Here is a 23,443-nt window from a genome sequence, read left to right on the forward strand (position 1 = left end):
CAAAATTGAAATCTTTTGAAGAGGTACATTGAAATTTTGTTAATCGATCTAATCTGGTTACTACTGAATTGTATTAAAATTCTAAAGAAACCGAAGAAATACAAGTATGAAGCTGAAAATTTGTAGGAGCTGTAAGCTTCGTTTGACACCATCTACAACGTATTATTTTGTACTTTCTTCCCGCGCAAACGAATCAATTACGTCGGATCATTTTTCCAAGCTTCGTTTTTAAGAATGCTAAAATTGGAAAGTGCAAACTACTTTCTCGAGATTATTAACAGTATCGTATAATTTAAAGAGATTACAAAATATGAATCTCTCCTTTTAAGTGTATAGTAATTTGATCTAGAAGTTTCCATCAGTGTAAAGAACTATGAAGGAAGTTTCATCATTCAACAGTAATTTGTGATTGATAGTTCCACTGACTATTAATAAATATAATTTTTTCGTTTTACACAAAAGAAAACAGCAACGTTTGTCTGTTTCTTCCGTCTATGTACTATGTATGTAGAACGTTCGCCCGCGGATTTCCGTTCGGATCGATAGTCTTGCATGTAATTTCATTCGCAGGCGTAAAAGTTTGCAGGAACATTCTTCTATAGCAATCATTCGTTCAATCAATAATATCTACAATTACCGTAGCATTGTATTTCCGATACAAAAATCGTTTAAGAAATTTGTACAGTGAATCGAGCGGCATTAAACGTTAGAAGAAATCGGCTAACGATATAAAGGTAGCACGTGCAAAAATTTTATTAAGGAAGTCGAAGTTAGTACAGGGGGAACTTACAACAAGAAAAGTTTCTTAAAATAATTGAAGATTTGAAAGATTAATGATCGAAAACTCGAACAGTATGTTTCTGTTCAACGTTCCCCTGTTGCAGGTTAATGAATTACATTTTACAGTCGAAGATAATATTTACTTATTATCATTCGTTTGAATTCAATCGAATCCATACACATCCCCGCCTTTCCGGAAGTCGGCGTTCGCATAAACTGTGCCATTATTCACCAAAATAACGCAACCCACGCTGCCGCGAACCCTGTAACGCGCGGTCTTATGTCCGATCTTCTTCAGTCCGTCTATCACTTGCTTCTGCACGCCGTACTCGTAGAAGATTTCTGGTGGATATAATTGATGATGTATTCTCGGTGCGTCCATGGCTTCCTTCACTGTTTGTCCCATCCAAATGATTTTGGCTACTATCTGAAAGTATAAAAAGTACATTGTATAATAAACAAAGACACGGCTAGCAAAATTTCTCGATTTCAAGACAAGATTCAATTAGAATTTTCTTAAAATCCCTTGTTTTCTTTCTCTCAAATTATACAATTGAGACTAAACACGAGCTTTAATCAGTTTATACTTTTCGAATAATTACTAGCTTGAGACCAATGATAGTACATACTCTTACCAAGCATTGAAATCATTATCGCAAAGTTCGTACTATTCTTCATTCTCAATTTTATTATTTCAATATATACAGTTGTTTATTGTACTTAAATATTCAACTTTAGTTTTCCATTCCAATGGAAAAGAATTAATGTAGGTATTTGAAGTGCGTATAATATATGTTCAAAGAAGGAAAGATCAGCCCGTTTCCTTTAGTGTTCTTTTTCCTATATGTATTTTCGGATTCTTTTGTATTTTCTAGACTTGACCTGGTTGTAGATATCTATATGTAATATGTAGTGTAACGGAAGGAATACTGACTTGTGAAACTGTCGTAGTGATTTTAGTTCCACCGGAAGCACCAACAACAATCTTCACATCATCATTCGAGTCAACGAGAACTGATGGTACCATTGATGACAAAGGCCTCTTTCCCGGTGCGATGAAATTGTTTGGACTAGGTGGAATGCCAAAGTAGTTGATCGTCGACGGCACACCGAAATCGTTCATTGCGTTGTTCAGTAATATTCCAGTACTTTCGCTAGTCACACCACTTCCGAAACTAAGAAATAAGTATTGGATACCGAATAATTGAATATGGTGATACTTTCTCGAATTTTTGTTTAATCAATTGCTTCATCCTCATTATATTAATTAGGAAAATGAAATTTCAAAATATGTATTTGCAAATTGACCATACTAGAAATTTATAGTACTCGTGGCTGCCACTGCGTCTCCATTTGGTGCTAATACTGAAACGTGAGCGGTTCCCTGATCCTTCACACTGCTTAGCGTAGAGGTTTCATAATGCTTAGGATCATCCCATGTCCTGTGATCATCTATTTTCGTTCGTGTTAAACGCGCGTAGCTCCTCGACGTCAGGTTCCCGATCAACTTAAAGAAATAAAAACACAGTAATAAGTACGCTGTGGTCACGATTTCTGGACATATAATACGGTTAACACGTATTGTTACAATTTGAATTACGAAGGTTTTTTAAAGTATTTCTTGTTAGACGAGTCTGTTCGTTAAACGAAGTTTACTAACTTCTTTCATGTCAACGAACTCTTTATCGGCCATGTCGTTTCTCAACGCGTAAGCGTACTTGAATGTCTCTATCATTCGATGATATGTCAGAATCGTACTATTGTAGTCGGCTATACTGTCAGGGGTAAAGTGGAAGTTATCTAATATATTTAAGATATATATAAACAGAGCTCCACTGGCGGGCGTACCAACGGTATAGACCTTCATTCCGTTAGACAGCTTAGATTGGAGAGGATCCACCCACGTAGTCCTGAAAGTAATCATTACTTAATTTCTAGCAAATGGTTCATAATATTTATTTATCTAAATATAACTTACCTATAACTTTGTAAGTCTTCGATCGTTAATATTGCCCCCTTCTCATGTAAATCTTGTATCAGAAGCTTGCCCAAAGTACCATTATAAAATTCTTTAGCTCCCTTCTCTGCAATAATTCGCAAGGTTTTACATAACATCTTTGGTCTGATAATCGAGCCTGGTTTGTAGAAATCGTTGGTCTTCGGATCGACGAACAAATTCCTGAAAAGAAGCGATTTTTTAAAAATTATATGATACTATCAAACAAAAATAACGGATCATAGTACTGTGTTTACTTTAATACTGAATCCTTATAAATATTGTTTGCATTATATCTAAATCCGTCGTATTGGATTTTTGTTAGATTGTATCCTTCCTCGCAGAGTTCGATCGAAGGTCTAAATAAATCAGCCCACGGTAATTTACCAAAACGTTGGTGGGCTTCCCAATAGCCGGCTAATTCCCCGGGCACAGCAATGGCCAATGGACCTGATAATATAATAATGTACCAATTTCTTGGTTGTTTATTTGTTTAGAAAAAAAGGGAAGAAATAACAATATGTGTACCAATAAACGATGCTTCTTTGGGCTTTCCTTCGTACATTGTTTCATTGGCTGCCAATGGCGCCCGGTCTCTTGCAATTAATGTATAAGCACGTTTCGCTGCTTTATCGTAAATTGTCATGAAAAATCCACCGCCGAGACCCATGCTTTGCATATTTACAAGACCATTACAAATCATAGAGGCTATTGCAGCATCTACTGCTGAGCCATTGTTTTCTAAAATCGATCTACGAAAATTAGTAGAATTAGTAGAATTTTCTACGAAAGAAGTAGCAAAATATTTGTTTATATTTATCAGTTTAATTTATTGTCACTATATGTCATGGTATACGTACTTTCCCACAACTGCGCATGGTGCCCCATCCGCGCAAACTGCGCTCCGTTTAAAAACTCTCAGCTTACTCCATGATGGAGGTAACGTCATTTCCGGATCAGGCGGTACGTTTTCGTCCTCATAATCTTCCCTATTCGCTCCATAAATACTACAAACCGCTGTTATCGCAAGGATCACCGTAGCTAATACCACACCGGCTATTATAATATTTTTCGTGGTAAGGTAAAATCTGAAAATTAATTTATTTTTATTTTTAGAATTGAAACAATGTAGTGTTGTATATAATTAACACACAAACAAACGGATTTGTAAAAGTTATTTCTAGCTTACAGATGTTATTTAACATTTATCCAAATAATCAAATGATTTAAAATTAAGAGAATTTAAATTTATTGATACACCGCTACAAGAATTCTTGTTGCTCCAAGCATCAGCCATATTACTACAAACAGTATGAATTATTCCACTAGTCTATATAGGGTGACCCATGTAACATTACTCACTATTTTTCTGCCATTTACGGACATGCAACACAACGTGTTTTGAATCGTAAAAGTATTCCGAAAATACTTTCTTTAGACAGCGAAACGAAGGTTACCTTGTTTTCGCTGTTGTTTTTTTTCACGAGATTGTAAAGGATCTCATGACAAATTCAAAAAGTATATTTACGTAATATTTTTATTAACTTACTATCAGGTTTACAGTAGACTTTATTTACAGTCTGCCCTAGGTATGTTTACAGTTTACATTGTTCCAAAATGAAGTATGTCAACGCGTGAAATATTATTTCGATTACTGTAAATTTGGTACTGAGTTATTAAAAATATCAAGTAATATGCTTTTTGAATTTGCCGTGAAGTCCCTAACAATCTCATGAAGAAAACATGCGGTCCTATTATGTTAACCAAGATGACCTTGGCTTCGCTATGTAAACAAAGTATTTTTAAAATGTTCTTTTCGTTATTTGTAGAGCACTCGATGCAACTATTAAAGAACGGTTCAAAACACTTTTTGTTGCATGGCCACAAACGGCAGAAAGATAGCGAATAGCGTTGCGTGTGTGGGATAACCTGTATGTATATGATACTTCATAGATTCTTGCCGATCGTAGATAAGGCGGTACGAAGTTTGCCATATGAACATATCAATAATTACCAGTGTTGTTAAAATTACTTTCCGAAAATATTACCACTTTTCCGTATTATTATCACACTGAGATTGCAAGTCATTTATTATTTTCGGAAATTCGGCTTATCCCCAAAGTTATCATATTGGAGTGTCTATATCTTCAGTCAGTCAGTGGCTGCGCATATAGCGACGGCGACGTGTTGTACGCGCCCTTCTCAAAATTGCATAATTCTAAACATTTGAAAGTTCTATAATTCTTTAACTCTGTATACATTTTTTAGTAAGTAGTATTTCTACCAAATATAATGTACAGTTTATGTTATCTAATATCAAATTTATACATATCTAGGAAATCTAAAAATACACAACGATAAAGTAGTGAAACTGAAATCAACATCGAGGTTATGTGCAGTTGCTGCTGGTGAGTAATACTTATTTCTAATGTATATATAACTATACCTGTTTATTAAATACGAGGTGTGCAAGCTGTAAATAATTTTATTGTATTCTAACTCCGTATTCATTATATATTAAAATTTCGACGTGCAAGCTGAGATACTATCAATTATGATAAGCATTTATACATTCTGCACATTATGTTTTATTATACTTAAGTACTCTTTATGGGACTGCAGGTTTTCTGTGTTTATAGTAAATATGAACTTATTCAGTATAATATAATAGAAACATGAATACAGTAACACATATTTTAACTTTATTTTTAACCTAATAGAAGATCTAATAAAGCAAAAAATGTCTATTTTCCCCATTGGTCACTCAAAATTTAAATTTACATAAACATCCGAAATTTGTTTTTAATGTTATCAATTCATTATCTAAATCAACCTCATTATTAATTTTTTAATATGCAATACATCATCGTTAACAGTAAGATTAATTGATAACGTGGTAATCAAATTTGATACGCTAATAAACAAAGACACATATAATAATAACAACCTTTTTGCACTTTGAATAGTCTCGCTCGGGAATAATCGAACATGTCATGCCCTGTTTAAAAAAAAGAGCGGATTTTATTTTAAAACGAGAAGTCCTCCACTATTTCTATGTTTCACTTCAAAGTAAACTAATTTATTAATTTCTCTGACTTATCTTTTGGAAAATAATAGTTGTCTCTATCGTTGATTCAAATTCCCGCCAACTCACGTGTTAATGAAGTGTCTCCTGAATAATCCGCTCGCTCTGTTGCGACTGGGCGAATATGAGCGCAAGAGCCGAGCGGTTCCGATCTCGTCCGAGTCAAGGAAATTTCGTTTGTCGTTATCGTAATATTGACGAAGATCGTCTGTACTGGCGTACGCGGAACTCGTGCTGGACGATGCCGAGGTCTTTTTTTTTCTCTGCTACAAAAACACGGGACGGTAATTATGTCATGATCGAGAGTAATTACATAATGTCGATGATAATCGTATGCGATTTCGCCGAGTGAATGGCTGTCGCCACCTTTCGTCAATTGAGACAAACATATCACGTTGACAGGTACGTTGTCCGGTACCGAAAAGAAACACTCACTCCGTAAAACCGACGGTTCTTGATCACCATTCATAATCGGATTGTCTTGTATCTTCTCCGATTTCGCTTCATACAGAATCTTCTGGCCATCTCATTCCTATGACTACCGAAAATCGAGCGTTGTAAATCGTGAGAAACAGTAACCGCATCGTTCGACAACGAACAGCACTAGCTGACCGGAGAAAATCAATCTGAGCTTGCGCATTTCTCACCTTTCTCACCGAATACATACTCATCACGTGCGCGTACAGCATTTTAGATTTGAGAAAGTTAAGAAATTTGTATCTTCTTGAAATGTGTCTGCATAGTTCATGAGAAAGTAGGTGGGGGGAGGCTCATCATTTCGCTAATTTTGAAATTGTTGAAGAGATACAGACCCTAAAAGTTGGCAATTTTCGCCGATTTTCACAAAAAGTACCTTCACTAAAGAATTTTTATCTCCGCAACCATTAAAGATACGCACCTGATTTTTTCATTTAACGTAAAGGATCGTTCTTTCTAATATTTTGTTTTATATATGTAAAGTTATTTTTGCAATATAAAAATGTTAAAAGTATTATTTCTTTGGAAACTGGACCACTAGGTCATATTTAAACAAATTTTGTTTGGATATTTTCATATTCTGTGATATTTCCTGTTTAAAAGTAATTTGTTTAATTGATGGTTATTACAATTGTGGTCGGAACAGGTCGACAAAGGTCGTGGCGTGACAACAAACTACATTTCTAACTATCAAAGTAGTGGACAAAAGTGGTCCACTTAATGTGGAATGACCCAGACCCTGATGTGCAATTCATTCTTAATCATTTTTTTCATTATGGAGATTGTTAAAGGGTGGAGTATGGTACGAAACAACAGCGATTACATCGCAAATTAAAAATGAAAGTAAGCACATTCTGATATAAGTTAAATGAAGGGCACAACAAACGTCACAACTTTCAGATTGTCTTAATATATGTATTAGAATTCATGTAGTGATTTATGTCTTTCTGAGGCCAAACTGGTCAAAATCACATTTTAGAAGGTTCTTCATAAAGACAAAAACAAAAGTAGGAAATTCTTTCTTCCCTTAAATATTTTATTGGATTCGAAAGGAAATAGAAAACCCGTTGCATCTGATGAAACTTTTATCCTTCATTGTATTTCACAAAAACATATAGGCTGTAAATGCATAAAATCCGCAGTCTAATAATCCCATAATGTAATTCCAAAGACAGTCTTACTTTATTTCTATCCCCAAACAAATATTTGCACCCAAAAATATTTTTCTTTCTACTTTATATCAGTGACGACAGATATAATAAGACTACAAATACCATTGTTGTCGGGGGGTCATCAATCTGTCTCGAAAACGAGCGCCATTTGCTCAATTTTACCATAAGAGTATAAATCACATTTGCACTGCAGCATACATGTAGGATATACATATGGATGTATGTGATAGCCACAGACGAGAATTTCGTCTGCGGTGATAGGCTTAACTTGACACTGAGTTCCACAGGCACCCAAAATCCATGACCCCTCGATAACAATGGCATCCGTAGTCTCATTGTATCTATAGTCACTGTTTATACGATGCTCAGTTACACGTAACATTAATTAATATTTTACTTATGGTAAATTATTTTTTTTACTTTTAAGATTTTATACGTTTACATTACTTTGTTATTCATAGCAACTCATTTTTTATTAGTAGAATTAAAAACGTGTAGAATAAATTTGTTATCTCCGAAAAACAAAAACATTGAGGATTTTATGAATACACTAGGTACTATGCGTGCTGTGTATACGTTATTTTTAAATTTACAACTTCCGTTAGATATATATATATATTTACTTAATAGAATTATTTAGAAAAAAGATTTTATGCTTTAATTTAAAAGAGGTTCTTACTACTACAGTAACACATTTTTAACTAATAGTGTCTGAAAATTACTGGAGTAACCAAAGGGTCGCAGACCTCACAAAGCATGATAATGTTTAATTAGGGAAATTAAACACCAGTCTATGATGCACCGATATTATAATGATAATGAAACAATGAAACCAGCAATTAAGAGGAGTTACATATCTGGGTCGTAGTACACGTGGGGTGAACTATCAGGAAGTGGCATGCAATTGCGACAATTTATAGCAGATAGTCAACGATTATAGGGAACCATTAAGCTCCGCATAATACGTTTCAACAATACGTGAACGCGTAAAACGATGAAACCACGCGATTCGTTTCGACTATCGGTCTGTACGATCAATTTCACGTTTTATCTTCTGTTCCTTTGTCACGTTCGATTTGATAAACTCAATTACATATCTTATTCGATCGCTAACTTGCTCGTCGCGTCAAATAAGAATATTAATTAAAATTAAATTTAAAAATTATTGAACACAATTGATTTCAATTTGAATCGTCTTTATGTTATGGAATTGCTTGTTAAAAAAACTTTTCTGTGAAAAACATAATGGCCGCTGAGGTCACTGTGCACTTGCTTGTCGTAAATCTACCTTATGTTTACAGACTTGTTTTGTTATCGCACTTGAGGTTTTTTAACGCGCGTTACTTTGTCATAGAAGTGCGCAGTGCCTATTCGAACATTATGAATGTTGATTACTAATGATTACAGTATTATAATCCTACCTCGATTTTCTTCTCCTTCCCTCGATTTCCGTAAAACTGTTTCTTCGTGTCATGGTTCCTCGCGGCTACAGAGTCCTTCCAATATTTCGCGAGCTGTAAAAAGAAGGCGTCGCGCGAACTTTAATCAAGGATACTACTTACTTAAACAATCTGCCCGAGACATCGAAGATAGAAACGGCATGGAATAAAGAACGCGTGCAAACAGTATACCACGTATCTAACTTACGAATGCGTTACGACGAAAATAACTGCGTGACGATATAATATTTTCGGGTGTACACGTTCCCTGGAAAAAGCGTAAAAATAACATTAAAAGTGTTTCTTTAAATCTGCGCGGTCTACACGTTCGATTCACGTACTTTCTCGTCAGAATCAATACATTTAAATGAAAATCAAAATCTTTAGTATATCAGACACACTTGTTACGGATTAATACAGAAGCTTGTAATATTATGCAGTATGAAGAGCATTGTACGATACCTTCGTTAGGATTGGTATTCGTTCCCCGTCCACTCTAGTTTCATTATTGACCGGCTTCAATGATCACGACCGGCCGAGCACTATAGTCCAAACACGAAATCGGTGCAGAGTAACGAGAGTAGACGATTCGATCAATGATCCCACCGATGATGACCGTTATGACTTTCAACGGGTATTCAACGATGTCGTCCCGACACACAGTTGTTACGTAGTGCTCAGGCCAAATTGTTCATCGAGCCGCCGCCGCGTACCCCTCGATCGAGGTAGAAGGGATTGTTTCTTGCCCGGCCCGACGAAATTAATGCCCCTTATTTGAATTCCAGTCGATAGAGGACAGGGTTGTGCTCCGAAGATCTTTGATATGTATTCCAGAAGGAGGTCCTCGTTTCGCGGCGGTATACTATATACGCGCGCGCCGCTTTTTGCACCTTCTTCTTTGCCGAGTTATATACCAGTTCTTCTGATCCCGCAAGGGGATACGAGAGGAAGCATACCAATTTACTTCGGCGTTTCTGGCGAACTACACGCGTGGGATGACCGAGGGGAACGAGGGCTCCCGTGAAATTTGAATGTTTAAGTACATAGGATCGAGAGCCTCGATGCCCCTGAAACTCTGAAACTTTCACGGTGTTCGTCTTGTTCCTTATTCTACAGGGTATTCCAACGTACAGTCGAAGAAAAAAGTTTTCATACACCGGTGCCATTTATTATGAATTGACAATACTACTGTCACTATAATATAACGTTAACCCATTAGGACTCAACGTTACATTAATGCAAGTTTTTACTCGCAATATTTTTCAGTGAATTTATACCCAGATAGTACATGACGCCTTAAAGACACCTATTTTACGGCTATTTTAGGTCTAAGACGCCTTTAGAGCCGTTTTTAAGGCGTCATGTGCTATCTGGGTATTATTGAATTCTGTACTTCATGTTGCAATTATGAAAGAAGATTTCAAATATTTGCCTAATATTGTTTTCGTTACTACTTTTTTCTCCGGCTAGGTCGTACGATGTTTTGAAATTTGAAAAACTTTATGTAGGTATTCATAGCACTATGATAAATACATTTTTTCTTATTCAGACAGGTGCCTTTTTTATTTACGAAACGTATTGGTATAGACTGTTTTAGGTAAACATAATAAACGTCATGTAGTTAGTTTCACATAGTTACACTTTTTGTGTAGTAAACGCAACAAGTTTATTTTTCGCTGAATAACAGTTCTCCAGACAAAAATATCAGAATATTAAAATTGAAGCTGAATTTGAAGTCCAACGAAATATTTACAATCCGACAAACGTCAGAAGACATTACCGATATTTTCGTCGTTTGATTTTGGACGACCACCAATTTTATTGTTAAATGGAGTACTCATACATATATACTGCAAACAAATATTTTTCTTAACAATTTCAAATTATAAAAGACAAATCAAATATAGCAAATAATAAATATTATCGCTTCACGATTTCGCTCGCACGTTTCCATGCGTATTAAAATCAACTGTCCTATCACTTACAATGTCAAAAAAAGCTATACATACGAGCCATTCTACCTAAAAACGTACAGGGAATTGCGGTCGTAGTCATCGATTTCTTTCAAATACACAGCATTTGTTGATAACCACGAAAAAATGAACCATTTCAAATTTTAGCTTCCTATCTGGAACCGTTTCCAAGATGTCAAATTTTTGAAAAATTGATCAGTTGACACGACATGACATCACTTCAAGCGCAATATTTTGGTTATTTTTAAAGATAGAGTATTGATCTTGCTCTCATTTTAAATCCAAGAAAAAGTTTTCTTTAACTGTATGCAAAAAATTGTGTTTATTGTTAATAAATACAATAATAACTAAAGTTACATTTTCGAATGCCGATTTGACACTGTTCCCACCCACGGATCAATTTAGAAAAAGTTCCATTGGATTCCTTGAATCTTCAGTTTTAAAATACGCTTTTCAAAAAGAAGGAGCAATTTCGGAAACATTTAAAAACAAAATAAAGTTCATCACGGTGTATGCCGATGTCGCGATGAGTCAAACAGTTACCACGCGCCGCCACGCGGTCGTGCTATACCGGGTGGCGCACAATAAACACTTCGTTTATCACTTATCGTAACATGTAGAAAAATATATGTATATTCTACACTACCTAAATTTTATTATCAAGTGTTTTGTTACGTTATCGTATTTATTTTCCTGCTATGTATTTGGCAAATTAATGTAATTTCCTTACTTCTGTAACTGATGATTTGTATCTGTAATTAGCAAAAATATACAAAGTCAAATGGAAATCAAAGAATGTCAATATTTACAAACATTTTAAGAAAACTATTAAAATATATTATCATATAATAAAACTGAAGTCTCCACTTCGATCTTTTTTTCGACGATATTCCAAGCGGTTAAATATAAACATAAAAGTAAGTCTTCTGCTGCAGTCAGTCCTCTGCAACATACACATTATTGGATGTATATTTTCAAAATATGTACTTCTAACTGTCCACACTCCATATTTCCAACGTCGTCACATGTGTTAGTCCTTCTATAAAATGAGAGTTTTGAAAATGTGCTACTACCTACATACATATTACTACGACTCCATTCCAACTTTGTAGTGATTTTTATCACTTTTCCCACCATAATTCTACTACATATTTTAACTTTTTTCCAATTACCCAGCAAGATATCACATTTTGGAAACCCTCATTTTATAGAGAGGAAGGATCGAGGAATAACGAGCGAATTTTATTTTGCTGGTATTATGATGCTTTTTGTTTGAATGTTTTGCATACAGTTAAAGAAAGCGTTTTCTTTGCTTTAAAATGAGAGCAAGATCAATACTTTATCTTCAAAAATAATCAAAATATTGCGCTTGAAGTGATGTCTTGTCGGCTGATTTCGTCCAATTTTTCAATGAAAGTTTACTCTAAATTATTTTAATATTCCAGAGTGTTTCTAAGTTATTTAACCAAATTTAATAATCAAAATAATAATATTGATTACTTAAACATTGGTTAATGAACATGATCATTAATGAAAATACCTATCATAGAAGCGAATGTTGCATATTCTGGGTACTGAGAAACTATTCGAATACCAAATATGGAATTCTAATTCCACGAGGAATCAATTCATCGTTTATGGAAATGATATTCCAAAACGATAATTTTGTAGCATCGCGGCCGGAAAATCTCCCAGCCGAAATTAACTTTGAAGGCTGATTACACAGATAAATGAGTTTTCAGAGTTAGCGGTTGCATGGCCATCGGCACGAGACGATCCTGAGAGTCATCCCGACAACGACGGTCCTCGACGAAAATCTATTATAAGTTGCTTTACGAGTTTGATAGTGTAATGGCGATTCACGAAATGCCAGGTTTAATACAATATTGATAATTTTACCGAGTAGGTACCTTGTTAAGTAACAAGCTTAAACGTTCCCTACAATGTGCCGTCGTCATCAATGAGCTATAGATAATAGCGTAGTATCGATTTCTCTTTGTTAGTTCAAGGAACCGATTTAATGTTTACAAAAAAGTAAGTTAAAAGGATAAAAACCAATTATGAAGAACAAAATAAGAAGGAATGTGTAATTTATCGTGATCTTAATTATTGATGATATTAAATAATATTTCTACAGGAGTTCTTGCATACAGAAAGTGGGAGAATATTCGGATTAAAACAACTGCTTTTTAAATAATATCTTTATTTTCTCTAACGACATACACTCAGACATCATTTAAGTGATGATACCTTACTATTATTAACATTAAACACTCGAACCCGACAAAGTTCTTTACGCCGGAATGGTAAAAGAGTATATCTCGTCAACGAGATCGACAAACGTTGAGATCCTTTTTCTTTTTACTCTAATTGACGAATTTAATAACGATAGCAGGAACATTCAAACCAAAGGTAAACATATTCTCGTTTATGGCTTCCAACTTTTAACGTCAACACAGAATCGGACATGTTCAAACTGAGGAGTTCCCGTAAATTCTTCATAATTAATACTTATTTAATGAAATTTGTACTCTCGCATCGAAATCAATACTTTTAACGACGGAACCGTTACTTCCTTTGAAAAAAGGAGTTTAACAGGGACTAAGGAATCGTCGATTCTCTCTGTTCATTTTCCCTGAACATATGTTTTCCGTTCAAATGTTCTGCTCAAAGGAAAACATTATCCTTTTTTTTTTGTTAAAGTATCCACCGTTGTGGTAACACTCACGCACGCATACAACTCTCGCACAATCTCGCGTTCTACAAAACTTGAAACATCAATTCCAACAACCACGAAGATTAACGTTCGGTTAACTTCCAGTGACTCTTCCAACAGTTAAAATTGAAAATTATTACCGTGTCGGTGCATACACAGTAAAGGCTCCCCTAGACGATACGATTTGTCGTACGACAAGGATGTAACTGTCGTTCAGACGATAGAAGCGACGTATGCTGTACGATCAGTCGTACGACAAATCGTGTCGTCTATGGGCCGCTTAAGTCGATCACAATCGACAAAGAACTGTACAAACATTTCTAGTAAAAAGAGTTCGCACGATACGTCCTCGCTCTTCAGTCACATCAAGTTGCCATCCACGTGATCGGTCATCATTTATAATCAATTGCACCAATCAATGACCGCCTAACCATTAATCGATCCGCGAACAAATTACGCCGATTTGCTCGGTGAACGATAAGTCTTCTAAATTGCTATTTCTACACTGATGCGTTGCTATCCGAATTTCAATATTTTTTCTTTCCTCAGTCACTCGAAATATCTATCCAAATCTTCTACTAAGAATAACATTGAAATGAATTTTTCATTTCTGAATTTATCGCTAAAAATAATACTGAAACAGAATCTTCAATTCTACTAGATTACGTAAACCATGTATGCGCGATCGTTTATTCAACTCGTGCACAATTTGAGATTTCCATAAATTAATATGTCATATTTATTCAACGTTATTTAACACGGTAATTGTCGTATAGATATACATTTTCCAACGTTAAATTAAGTATTATACACATGGAAATCGATAAAGTTAAATACTGTATACAACAAATAACGAAAGCATTTGAACCATAGGATTGTTAACTGAGAGAGACGATTTAACTCGTCACCTGACATATGGTACTACAAGTTTTTCTTTTTTTCTTTAGTTATATACTGAATTTTAAGTATAAATCGCGTGAAGTATAAATTACATTCTTTCATGTCTGTTGCGGAATGGAATGCATGCAACTGTTTTTATTTCCCTTTAATCATACTTATGTGAATATCAAGGTTCGAAAAATTACCTAATTTGGTTAATAGGTTATAAGCTACTAGAATAAGAACTGTATAAACGTTAAGAATGAAGAAAATTGTACATATACGTATTACCAGATACTCGTTATAAACTTGAGAAACAATGAAATGATATGTGCACAAATTACATACTATGTATTTATTCTAACGATGTAGATATGGAATCCTTTTGTTCAAATACTTTCATTACTCACTGTATAATAATGAAACGTACAGTGTATAATTAAGATTAGACTGCGGATTTTATGCATTTATAGTGCATGTGTAGCACTAACTCAAATACCATAAAAGACAAAACTTTCATCAGAGTTAATACATTTTTTACTGTATTCTTGACCCTGTAAAACCCTTAAAAGGAAAAAGATATTTCTGTTTTTACGTCTGTCTTCATAAATTACTTGATAGAGTGTAATTTTAGATAAAGATCCGCAATCTAATAATCATGATTTATTTAGATGCTGGAAAAATCTGAAAGCATAAAGCTGGCGACAGTCAACGTGTTAAATAAACGGAAAAATGTATTAATTTTCAAAATTAGATACTAAATTCTAAAGTTAGTAAAAGAAAAAACGTAATTCGTAGAAGATCCGTGTGGTCAAACAACGAGTCGAGTGTTTCCGAGCAAGTCGCGCCAATTCTCCATCGAATCATAAGCATTTCTACTGTCGCAAGAACTTTCTCGGGTGTTCGTTATTTGTCGTGTGGTTTTTCTCCGCGAATATCCGCGGGAAACTTTCGTCACGGCGAGGTAACAAAGAAAATTATTACAACGAGCGTCGTCGCGAACTTCTCCACCGGACTTTGTCGACACTTGTACATGGATGGTCGGGGCTATAAACTTTCCTCGAAGTCTCGAGGAGGGAAACAACTTTTTTTTTTGCGTCGAGATTAACACGATCGCGTCGTATTAACGCATTCAGGATGGCGTAATCGCCACAGATTGGTCATTCTTCGTTTAGTATCAGTTTAATACACACTGACAAACCATCCTGTTATTCTATCATTTTTCATTAAAAAACGTATTTTATTATACGGCAGAAATAGTAAAAATAGGAACAATAATTATTGACGATATTAATATCTGTTAGAATATATTTATCGCCATCTTGAATGTGTTAATAACCTTTACAGCGGAGATCGCAGAACTGCTTGGACAGACAGTTGTCTCATTAACGCTGTTCTCTGGTTGAGTAGAAGTATAAAAATATAATTTCAGGATATGTCGATACATTATAAACTATATCGATCATAAAGGGACACGTTTGGCTCTCCTTGGCGCGCGGTACTTCTCGAATTCGACGGACGTTCAGTGAAAAAACGGTCGGATTCGTAAAAAAATAAGAATTCGTTCTGACCTGTGACACTCGAACGGTTATCCTTCTGTACAGCATGTACATTTAACTTAATCTCGTACACGTTAATTATTGTTGCATCGAGTGACAAATTATAAAAGATTCGAAAGAACACTGAAATCAGACGACATGTCCATCGATCGAACTTAAGAGGACGAGGCGAGAAGAGGTCTGCGTTGCGTGATCTCTTTGCAGTCCTGAGGAACGTTCGGCTTTCGAATCGTTTTCGATTTCCGCCTTAATTGCTTGCACTTTTGTCCCTCTGTTTCCCCCTCAATCTTCTCGAGATTATCCTCCTCTGTACTTTTGTCCGCCATTTCCTTCGAGTCGATTTCGTCGACACTGCTCCAACTGTTCTCACTCTCGCTGCGATCTCTGTCCCTCTTCTCTGCTTTCGTGTCTTCTTTTTCTTGCTCTCGACAGCCTCCGTTCTCCTGTGCACACCATTCGTGTAGAAAATGGATATCATTATTATGAAAATGTTCATTTACGTAATATTCTTTAAAATTCAACTCTACGATTTATGAAATCTTTCATCGTTTTGCAGAATTGAAATGAGAATTATTGTATTCTGATCTGATAATAAAAGCTAGCAAAACACTTATCTTTAATTTAGTATTTCTTTTTTTTACGTCACTTGTATTTCATTTTCTAGCCATGTACATAGCTTGTTTCTAAGAATTGTATTTTTATTTTTATTAAATTACTTTCACGTTAGAGAGCATTACATACACTTCCATCCATAAGTGATCGGATACTTATGCAATACATATTTAGAAATAATGTTTTAATAAAGTTTATTATAAATTATTGCTTATAAAAAATGTAAAATGAATATGAAAAATATTTTATGTGATAGTTTCAATTAGAATGTGAAAATGTAAACTTGTCGACCATGTTGTACGAGCATCGCCACAATTTTTCCGTCCTGTTATACTAATTCGTGGTATGTATGTACATATATGAACCCATGTCATATAGGGGTCTAATGTTTAACTAGCGTCTTCACTTCGTTCAGAAATATCCATATCAATGAAACTTGGCAATTCGACAGTGAATTCTTCAATTATCATTTTTAAGTGATTTCTCTCAAATCATTCTGTCATCTCTTTCAATAATTCTTCGTCAATTTTTCACGCATGATCTAACTTTTTTTTAAACAGGAAATTATTTAAAATAAAATAAATGAATAAATTCTCCACTTTTAAATAACGCAATGTCTGATCACTGATGGACGGGAATATGTGTCTTATTTTTATTATTTATAGAATCTATTGTAACGTCAATCATACACAATATCGCAAAATTATTATAGATTTGATTGTAAATAAAAGTGGTTAAGTTTAAGTGTCTCATTAAAAAGCATCAAAATGTACGACACTTCAGAATTAATTCAAACGAAACGTTTTGGAAATATAGTAATTGGATATTTTCAGTGTAACTTTTAATGAAGTTCCTCTCGAAACACCGTTTCATTCTATTATTGCTCTTTTTTTTGTCACAAAATTTATTGGAAAAGTTTGGTAATGGAAACGGTTGTTACCATGGCCGCAGCTTTTGTCGGCATTGTCGTGGTGGTGGTAGTGACCGTGGTGTCCGTGGTATCGCTGCTTTCGCTGTTATTGCTCGGTCTGACGCCAACTAAAAGTGGCCCTTCCTCGAAATTTTTTCCACGGCCATATCTTCGTGACGACGCCCAAATATCTGATGAATTTTTCACGTTGACCTTGGCGAGTTTTTGCGCAACACCGGTCGTCCACACGCTCGCCTCGCTGCTTCCCGTGCTACTGTCGCTTCCGGTACTGCAGTGCCGCCATCTTCGTTCTTTTGGAAACACACACGAGATGGTAGATAAACTAATTAATCTCATTCTAGGATTAACACTACGACAACCGAATGAAATATGGTTTCTTGCTATATACAGTCTGTTTCACAAGAGCGTTGGAACGATATCTGGAAAAATAATTGATATTTTTCAAAAATTCAATAACAGGCTTCTAGTATATCGAAAACACTACGACGCCACATTAAGAATACGTCAGTATATTTCCTTGCTTTGTTCACGTAGCAATCTCGATACCTTTTTCTTTTACAACTGCCTGTGTCAGAGATTCGTGTTCTCTTACATTGTTAATTTTCAAAATAATACCCAAAAGTAATTTTTAAGTAGCTATAGTGAACAGCAAAGAGCTAACATTAAAATGATGCAAATGTGGCGTTAAAAAACTTGGTGCCAGTGTGGTGTCATGGGTCGTCATAGTGTTACTAAGAAAACTTTGCGAGAGATGCTCCAGAACTCGTGGTGTATACGAACGTGGACAGATATTTGCATGCAGATTACTATTCTTGTATGGGCATTGGGCAAGTTTCACTCCGTCAAAATTTTATGGTCTCTTACTTATGGTTTGTCTCTAGTACCTGAATTTAATCAAAGTTTTGCATGTGTTACAGGCAGATTAATGTAAAGTTTTTCTAGGATTTAACCGCGTTAGTAAACTATAGACTTTATGCATTGGAACCTATATGTATGAGTGAGCAAAATGAGGGTGATATAAGAATTATAATAATGTTAAATAAAATGGAATATTTAATAAAAGAATTAAATCAAGTTAATATTTCATACATAATTTATGTAGATATCCCCAATTTGTTCATCAGAAATGAAAAGAAAAATTGTGGTGATCATAATCAAAAGCTCTAAACGATGCTTTATGTAGTAATCAATACCATTCGGGTGGTATAATATAACAATACAGTTTGTTTAACTAATGTAGGTAGAATATAATTTGAAGACAGTAAAACATATGATTCTGAAAAATTTTTTAATTTTGCGTTAACAAAGTTTATATTAAAATATACACACGTCCTGTCAAAGAAATGCCTAAGTGAACTATTAAGACGTTAATAAATCAAATGTTTAAGGTACCCAAGAGTGTACTATTTTTATTAAATTAGTTTTTTCGTAAAATGATAAAACAGTGCTTTGGTAATAATTGTTGATAAAGATACTTACTGTCGCATGGCAGAACATTTGAGAGGAAAGGTTTCCTCAGCAAAGGACTTCCTCCATCTTGACTATCTTCGCTACACGCTCGCGTAATGAGGATCCTCGGGCTTCTTCTTGATGTCTCGTTCAATGCTATTGAACAGCCAGCGCTCACGTCCGTCCCAATGAAGTCGCTTCGATAATGGGGACCCATCAAGCTGGCTGCACTTGCGCTAGACCGTACAAGCTTACTGCTTTCACCTATTAAAACAACGTTTCGATCGTGTCACCGCTAATACAAATTTTATTGTTCCAACAAGTTCCTTAATTAACGATTGAAGCAAACAGAACATTTCGTAACACAACATTAATAGAATATTAATAGAATATTGTCATTTTCTCCTATTCGTACAAAATATATAAACTTTTTATCTTATATGTGAATTAAAGATCATTTTCCTCGGAGTTATTAGAAAAAAAGTTTGCTTCATTCGACAATAAAATAAACTAACATTCAACAATTCTCAAAATGGCCTAAGCACAATCTTTTGGGCTAAATAATTTTTTAGTTGCATTGGTTGATATGAGAGTCTATAAGGTATTAATTTATGCATATTTGATTTTTATATATCTATATTAAAATTATTGAATTCATTGTTAACCTGATTCCGAAGTTGGTACTCGGAGCGTGTTGCACGATGCAGCTGGCTGCAATCTGGTTCGATGAAAGCCAAGATTGTTGCTATCGATACTATTCCCACTCCTGCAGGAACCTAACGCTAGAAGCGCCTCGCTGAGTCTTCGTTGTAACGGAGGGAACGGAAAGAAGGAACCAGTTCCACTTCCGGACGGTCTCCTCGATCCTGCTGCGCTTGGCGTCCTTGCTTGGATTTCCTAAGTTCCAAACGATTTCTGTTCAATGAGATCATCGCTTAAAAAATTCTAAAATGAACTATTCAAAATCTTTTCTGAACCTTTTTCCATCTTCCTTCTCTTCTTCTTGAAAAGAAATTTAATTCCCGAAACTTGTGTGTCGGAGAATAAATTATATTCCGTTAATTAAGAGAATTTATTAGGAATAAATAAAGTGTTAAAGCGAACGTGTTTACTGTAATTGCTTCGAGTTTAGGGTTATTACTTGTTGGAGCTCGGACTTTGTCGCCTTTTTCCGCCAGTAGTTTTGCACCGATCGCCTAATGGTCTGTGATTTCAAGCCGTAAAGGAGGCCGTTGATGGGTGGAGAACAAGCAAGTAGAAGAGAGGCCAACGAAGCCAGCTTCGGGTGATCGTAGAGGTGCGGTTGATTGCCGACGCCGCAAACCTCCCAAAGGATCAGGCCGCAATAGGGGAAGTAAAGCAAGTAGAGAGAACCGACTAGTTGCATTACCTGAAAATTCAATTCTCTGCTAAGCACGCAGGAAAATCATCTGAAACACGGTAGAATTGTGAACCACCACACGACTAATAAATTGCCGAGTACAACGCCGACGTTGTTTAGGCATTAGAAAATTAATTAAATACTTCGATGAGTGTTCGTAATTGAAAAGAAGACAGTCGTTAATTAGGCACAGAATGAATAATCGCCTCTCAGCACGATGTCTATTGATTTGACTTGCTAACTGGCCGATGGAAATTTAGTTTCCGAGCGCAATTTTAAACCCGCTGTTCCAATTAGCTCGAACGGTATAAAACTGATAGATCGACTGGGTTGATTGACTTGTGGTAATTAAACATTTGATTTACACTGTTGATGAAAACACGAATCCTTACATATGTATAACCTGGATTCTCTTTTAAAACATATATTAGGTTAATTCTGTAATACTGTTTAATGTTATGTAAATATTCTATATCGCATGTCTAATGTGTATATACACATACATTTTTCATGTTACGAAAAGAAATGTACGTAAGAATATTTCATGCTGTTTACAATGAGGTAACCAAAAATTATTTATTCGTGTTTTCTGGAAATAGTCGGAAAAACTACAGACGGAGCAAAATATTTGCGATTCAATACGCGTTGTTTATCATTTCAAGCGTGATAAATAAACATTCCAATACGAATCGATATATGTAGTAGGCTCTTTACGATACCAATTAATGCAAAAATCTTCAACTCTAACGCCAACATAAGTATATGAATAATCGAAGGAAAATAAAAGATGTACATAAGATTATACTGAAATATGTCGGTTCTTGCGAAATTACAAACTATCCACCGTAATATCCGTCCGACGAACGGAATTATGTATGGCGAAGAGTGGCTTCGCGTAGAGAGTATCACGCAAGGGGTGAATTATGCGGAGCAAACAGAAATTACAGGAGCTGCGAATGTAGGTACAAACCGTGCTGGCCGCACTGTGAAAGCGGGGCGGGCTGATGGCGGATGGTGCCGTGACAGTTGGTACGAAAAACGGATTCCGCTGATGGGTGATGGTCACCTGGGCGCTCAAGGTGACTTCGTAAATTGCGCTAGCGATGCGGTGTCGGTGATAACGCGCTATGCCGAGCACACGCAAATTGCAAACGGTGACGAGGACCGCTGGTAGAGCCAACCCCAGAATCGCGTAAACCGCACCGTAAAGTCCCGCTGCTAGGCCCCACGAGTCGTTACTAAAATCCGGGGCGCAACAGCCAAGACTTGGACTGTATCTGCGACAAACGATTAGAGAGATAATAGATTCAATACTATCAAATCTAGGTCTCCTAAACAATGAACTGGCAGCAAACAATCGAGCTACTTTGGTTACTTAAAAAATCTAATCTTGAATAAACACGCCGCCGAAAGTTATTCGAAGTTTTATTCGAAGCCTTCAAATGAAAGATAAGGTTAAAGAAGATAAATCCCTGTTTTTTGGTAAATAGCACGATATCTGAGTTGTATCAAAGTGCGAGATGTAAATATATTATAAATAAAATTAGTTAAAAACGAATGAAACTTTAACGTGATTTTTCAAGAGAACGGTTGAGTAAGTTGAGTTTCGACCCATGGTTCCGTGTAGACTTTTTATTTTCACGATGAGTAGAATATTTTGCCATTATAAAACAATTTAACCTTCAAATCAAGGTCGAGGTCAATTTTGCGGCAACGTTCTTACTTCAGTCTCCACCAAATTAAAGGTATAGAATTTGACTATGATAGCCGCGACATGTAATTTCTTGGCACCCTGTATATATGTATAATAAAAGTGTAGGCTATTATATAAAACAGGCATAAGATAATGTTGAAATCCTGGTTACTTAATAAATAACAAAACTAACCTGTAAGGCGGGACTAAACCCCAAAAAGGTAGCACGCATAAAAATAGTGCCCCAGTCCAGGATGCTGCTAGGCCAACCGCAACTCGTCGAGGCGACACCAGCGCAGCGTAATGCAGCGGAGCCGCGATCGCGTAATACCTGCACAACAACCGCATTAACGTACCAATGAATCTAGCACGAGAAACTGTAATACGTAAATCTTTATATACCACGAATTGGAACAATTACTTTGAACGATTTATCTGGAATCGATAGATGTGCAGCATCCTCGCGTGAATAATGAAACCGAATGGGAAAAAATGTTACTAAACGCGGAAAAAGGTCACAGGGCTAGGCGATTACAAACGAGACGGCTTAAATCCACAGAATCGGATGAATAAAATATTCATCCTTCGATCGGACTGAAATCTGAACCCACGGTATTTCCAACCGGTAGAAGAGCAACGTGTCTCCCCGTATTTTCGTTCAACGAGCTTCCGCCCTCGTTCTGGGAATTTCAATATTCCCGAGTGTTTGTTATATTCCTGACGTTTTTATTGCGTGCCAGTGATCGCGGAATGGGGGCCATTTCTATTTCGTTTCTCCTCCGCCGTCGACACCAAACGCCGATAACGCGACCCGGACCGCATTCATTATCGGACAAACGTGAGATCTTCGAGGAACAGGTTTTTGCGTTTCCCGGGGAGTAATTCAATTGGATACCAGCGGCTCTTTCTTTAGGGTATGTAAAGGTAGATATTCATTTCAGAGCAAAATTCGCGCAAGAAACTTCATGAAAGTGATTATTAGAGAGTGTCGTTCAATTGTCAACGAGCGGGTGTGTTGTAACTTGCTTTTAAATGAATACATAGTAATGTTATTATCGGAGAGTTGCTTCCGAAATACGAACCAGTTTCATATTTTGAGAGTATTATCGTGAGAATGAAAAATAATTTAGAAATAGCAGCAGGAAAGGAATGGTCGAATGATGATACCGTCAACTTAATTAATGTGTACGAAGAGAAGTCTGTGTTATGGACATAAACACAACATTGATTATAGAAACTGAAATAAAAGAATAAAATAATACAATTAATTCTGGCATATTTTCACTGTAGATACATCGGAA

General features: G+C 35.7%; 3 protein-coding genes across 3 annotated transcripts in view; 1 reads left to right on the top strand and 2 right to left on the bottom strand.

Moving 5' to 3' along the window:
- Nucleotides 1-837: 837 nt before the first annotated feature.
- On the bottom strand, nucleotides 838-6,326 carry LOC107188744 (gamma-glutamyltranspeptidase 1-like). The gene is made up of 10 exons (XM_015577090.1): nucleotides 6,297-6,326; nucleotides 5,931-6,127; nucleotides 3,637-3,864; nucleotides 3,305-3,528; nucleotides 3,034-3,226; nucleotides 2,759-2,959; nucleotides 2,441-2,690; nucleotides 2,094-2,287; nucleotides 1,715-1,955; nucleotides 838-1,207 (listed from the first exon to the last, which is right to left on the bottom strand). The coding sequence occupies exons 1-10, from the start codon at nucleotides 6,324-6,326 to the stop codon at nucleotides 944-946; spliced, it is 2,022 nt and encodes a 673-aa protein (XP_015432576.1). The 3' UTR covers nucleotides 838-943.
- LOC107188743 (phytanoyl-CoA dioxygenase, peroxisomal-like) overlaps nucleotides 5,136-23,443 on the top strand; it is a 96,920-nt gene continuing 78,612 nt past the window's right edge. The window contains exon 1 of the mRNA XM_015577089.1: nucleotides 5,136-5,184. The gene's annotated coding sequence lies outside the window, so the exon portion shown is untranslated. The remainder of the gene's footprint in view (nucleotides 5,185-23,443) is intronic.
- LOC107188741 (beta-3 adrenergic receptor-like) overlaps nucleotides 16,232-23,443 on the bottom strand; it is a 14,853-nt gene continuing 7,641 nt past the window's right edge. Inside the window, exons 3-9 of the mRNA XM_015577086.1 lie at nucleotides 22,336-22,473; nucleotides 21,420-21,726; nucleotides 20,210-20,458; nucleotides 19,734-19,965; nucleotides 19,099-19,332; nucleotides 17,629-17,909; nucleotides 16,232-16,519 (exon numbers count right to left, since the gene is read on the bottom strand). Of these exons, the coding sequence (XP_015432572.1) occupies nucleotides 16,232-16,519; nucleotides 17,629-17,909; nucleotides 19,099-19,332; nucleotides 19,734-19,965; nucleotides 20,210-20,458; nucleotides 21,420-21,726; nucleotides 22,336-22,473 (1,729 nt within the window). The remainder of the gene's footprint in view (nucleotides 16,520-17,628; nucleotides 17,910-19,098; nucleotides 19,333-19,733; nucleotides 19,966-20,209; nucleotides 20,459-21,419; nucleotides 21,727-22,335; nucleotides 22,474-23,443) is intronic.

The sequence above is a fragment of the Dufourea novaeangliae genome, unplaced genomic scaffold (assembly GCF_001272555.1).
Source record: "Dufourea novaeangliae isolate 0120121106 unplaced genomic scaffold, ASM127255v1 scaffold108, whole genome shotgun sequence".
Classification (NCBI taxonomy): Eukaryota; Metazoa; Arthropoda; class Insecta; order Hymenoptera; family Halictidae; genus Dufourea; species Dufourea novaeangliae.

Bases quoted from the DNA above. Each gene is read 5' to 3' on its own strand.
- LOC107188744 (XM_015577090.1), bottom strand. From the start codon at position 6,326: ATGGTGATCAAGAACCGTCGGTTTTACGGA. The intron at 3,865-5,930 runs GTGAGTTGGCGG...ATTAATTTTCAG, and splicing joins AGGAGACACTTCATTAACAC to ATTTTACCTTACCACGAAAA. The intron at 2,691-2,758 runs GTAAGTTATATT...GATTACTTTCAG, and splicing joins GAAGACTTACAAAGTTATAG to GACTACGTGGGTGGATCCTC.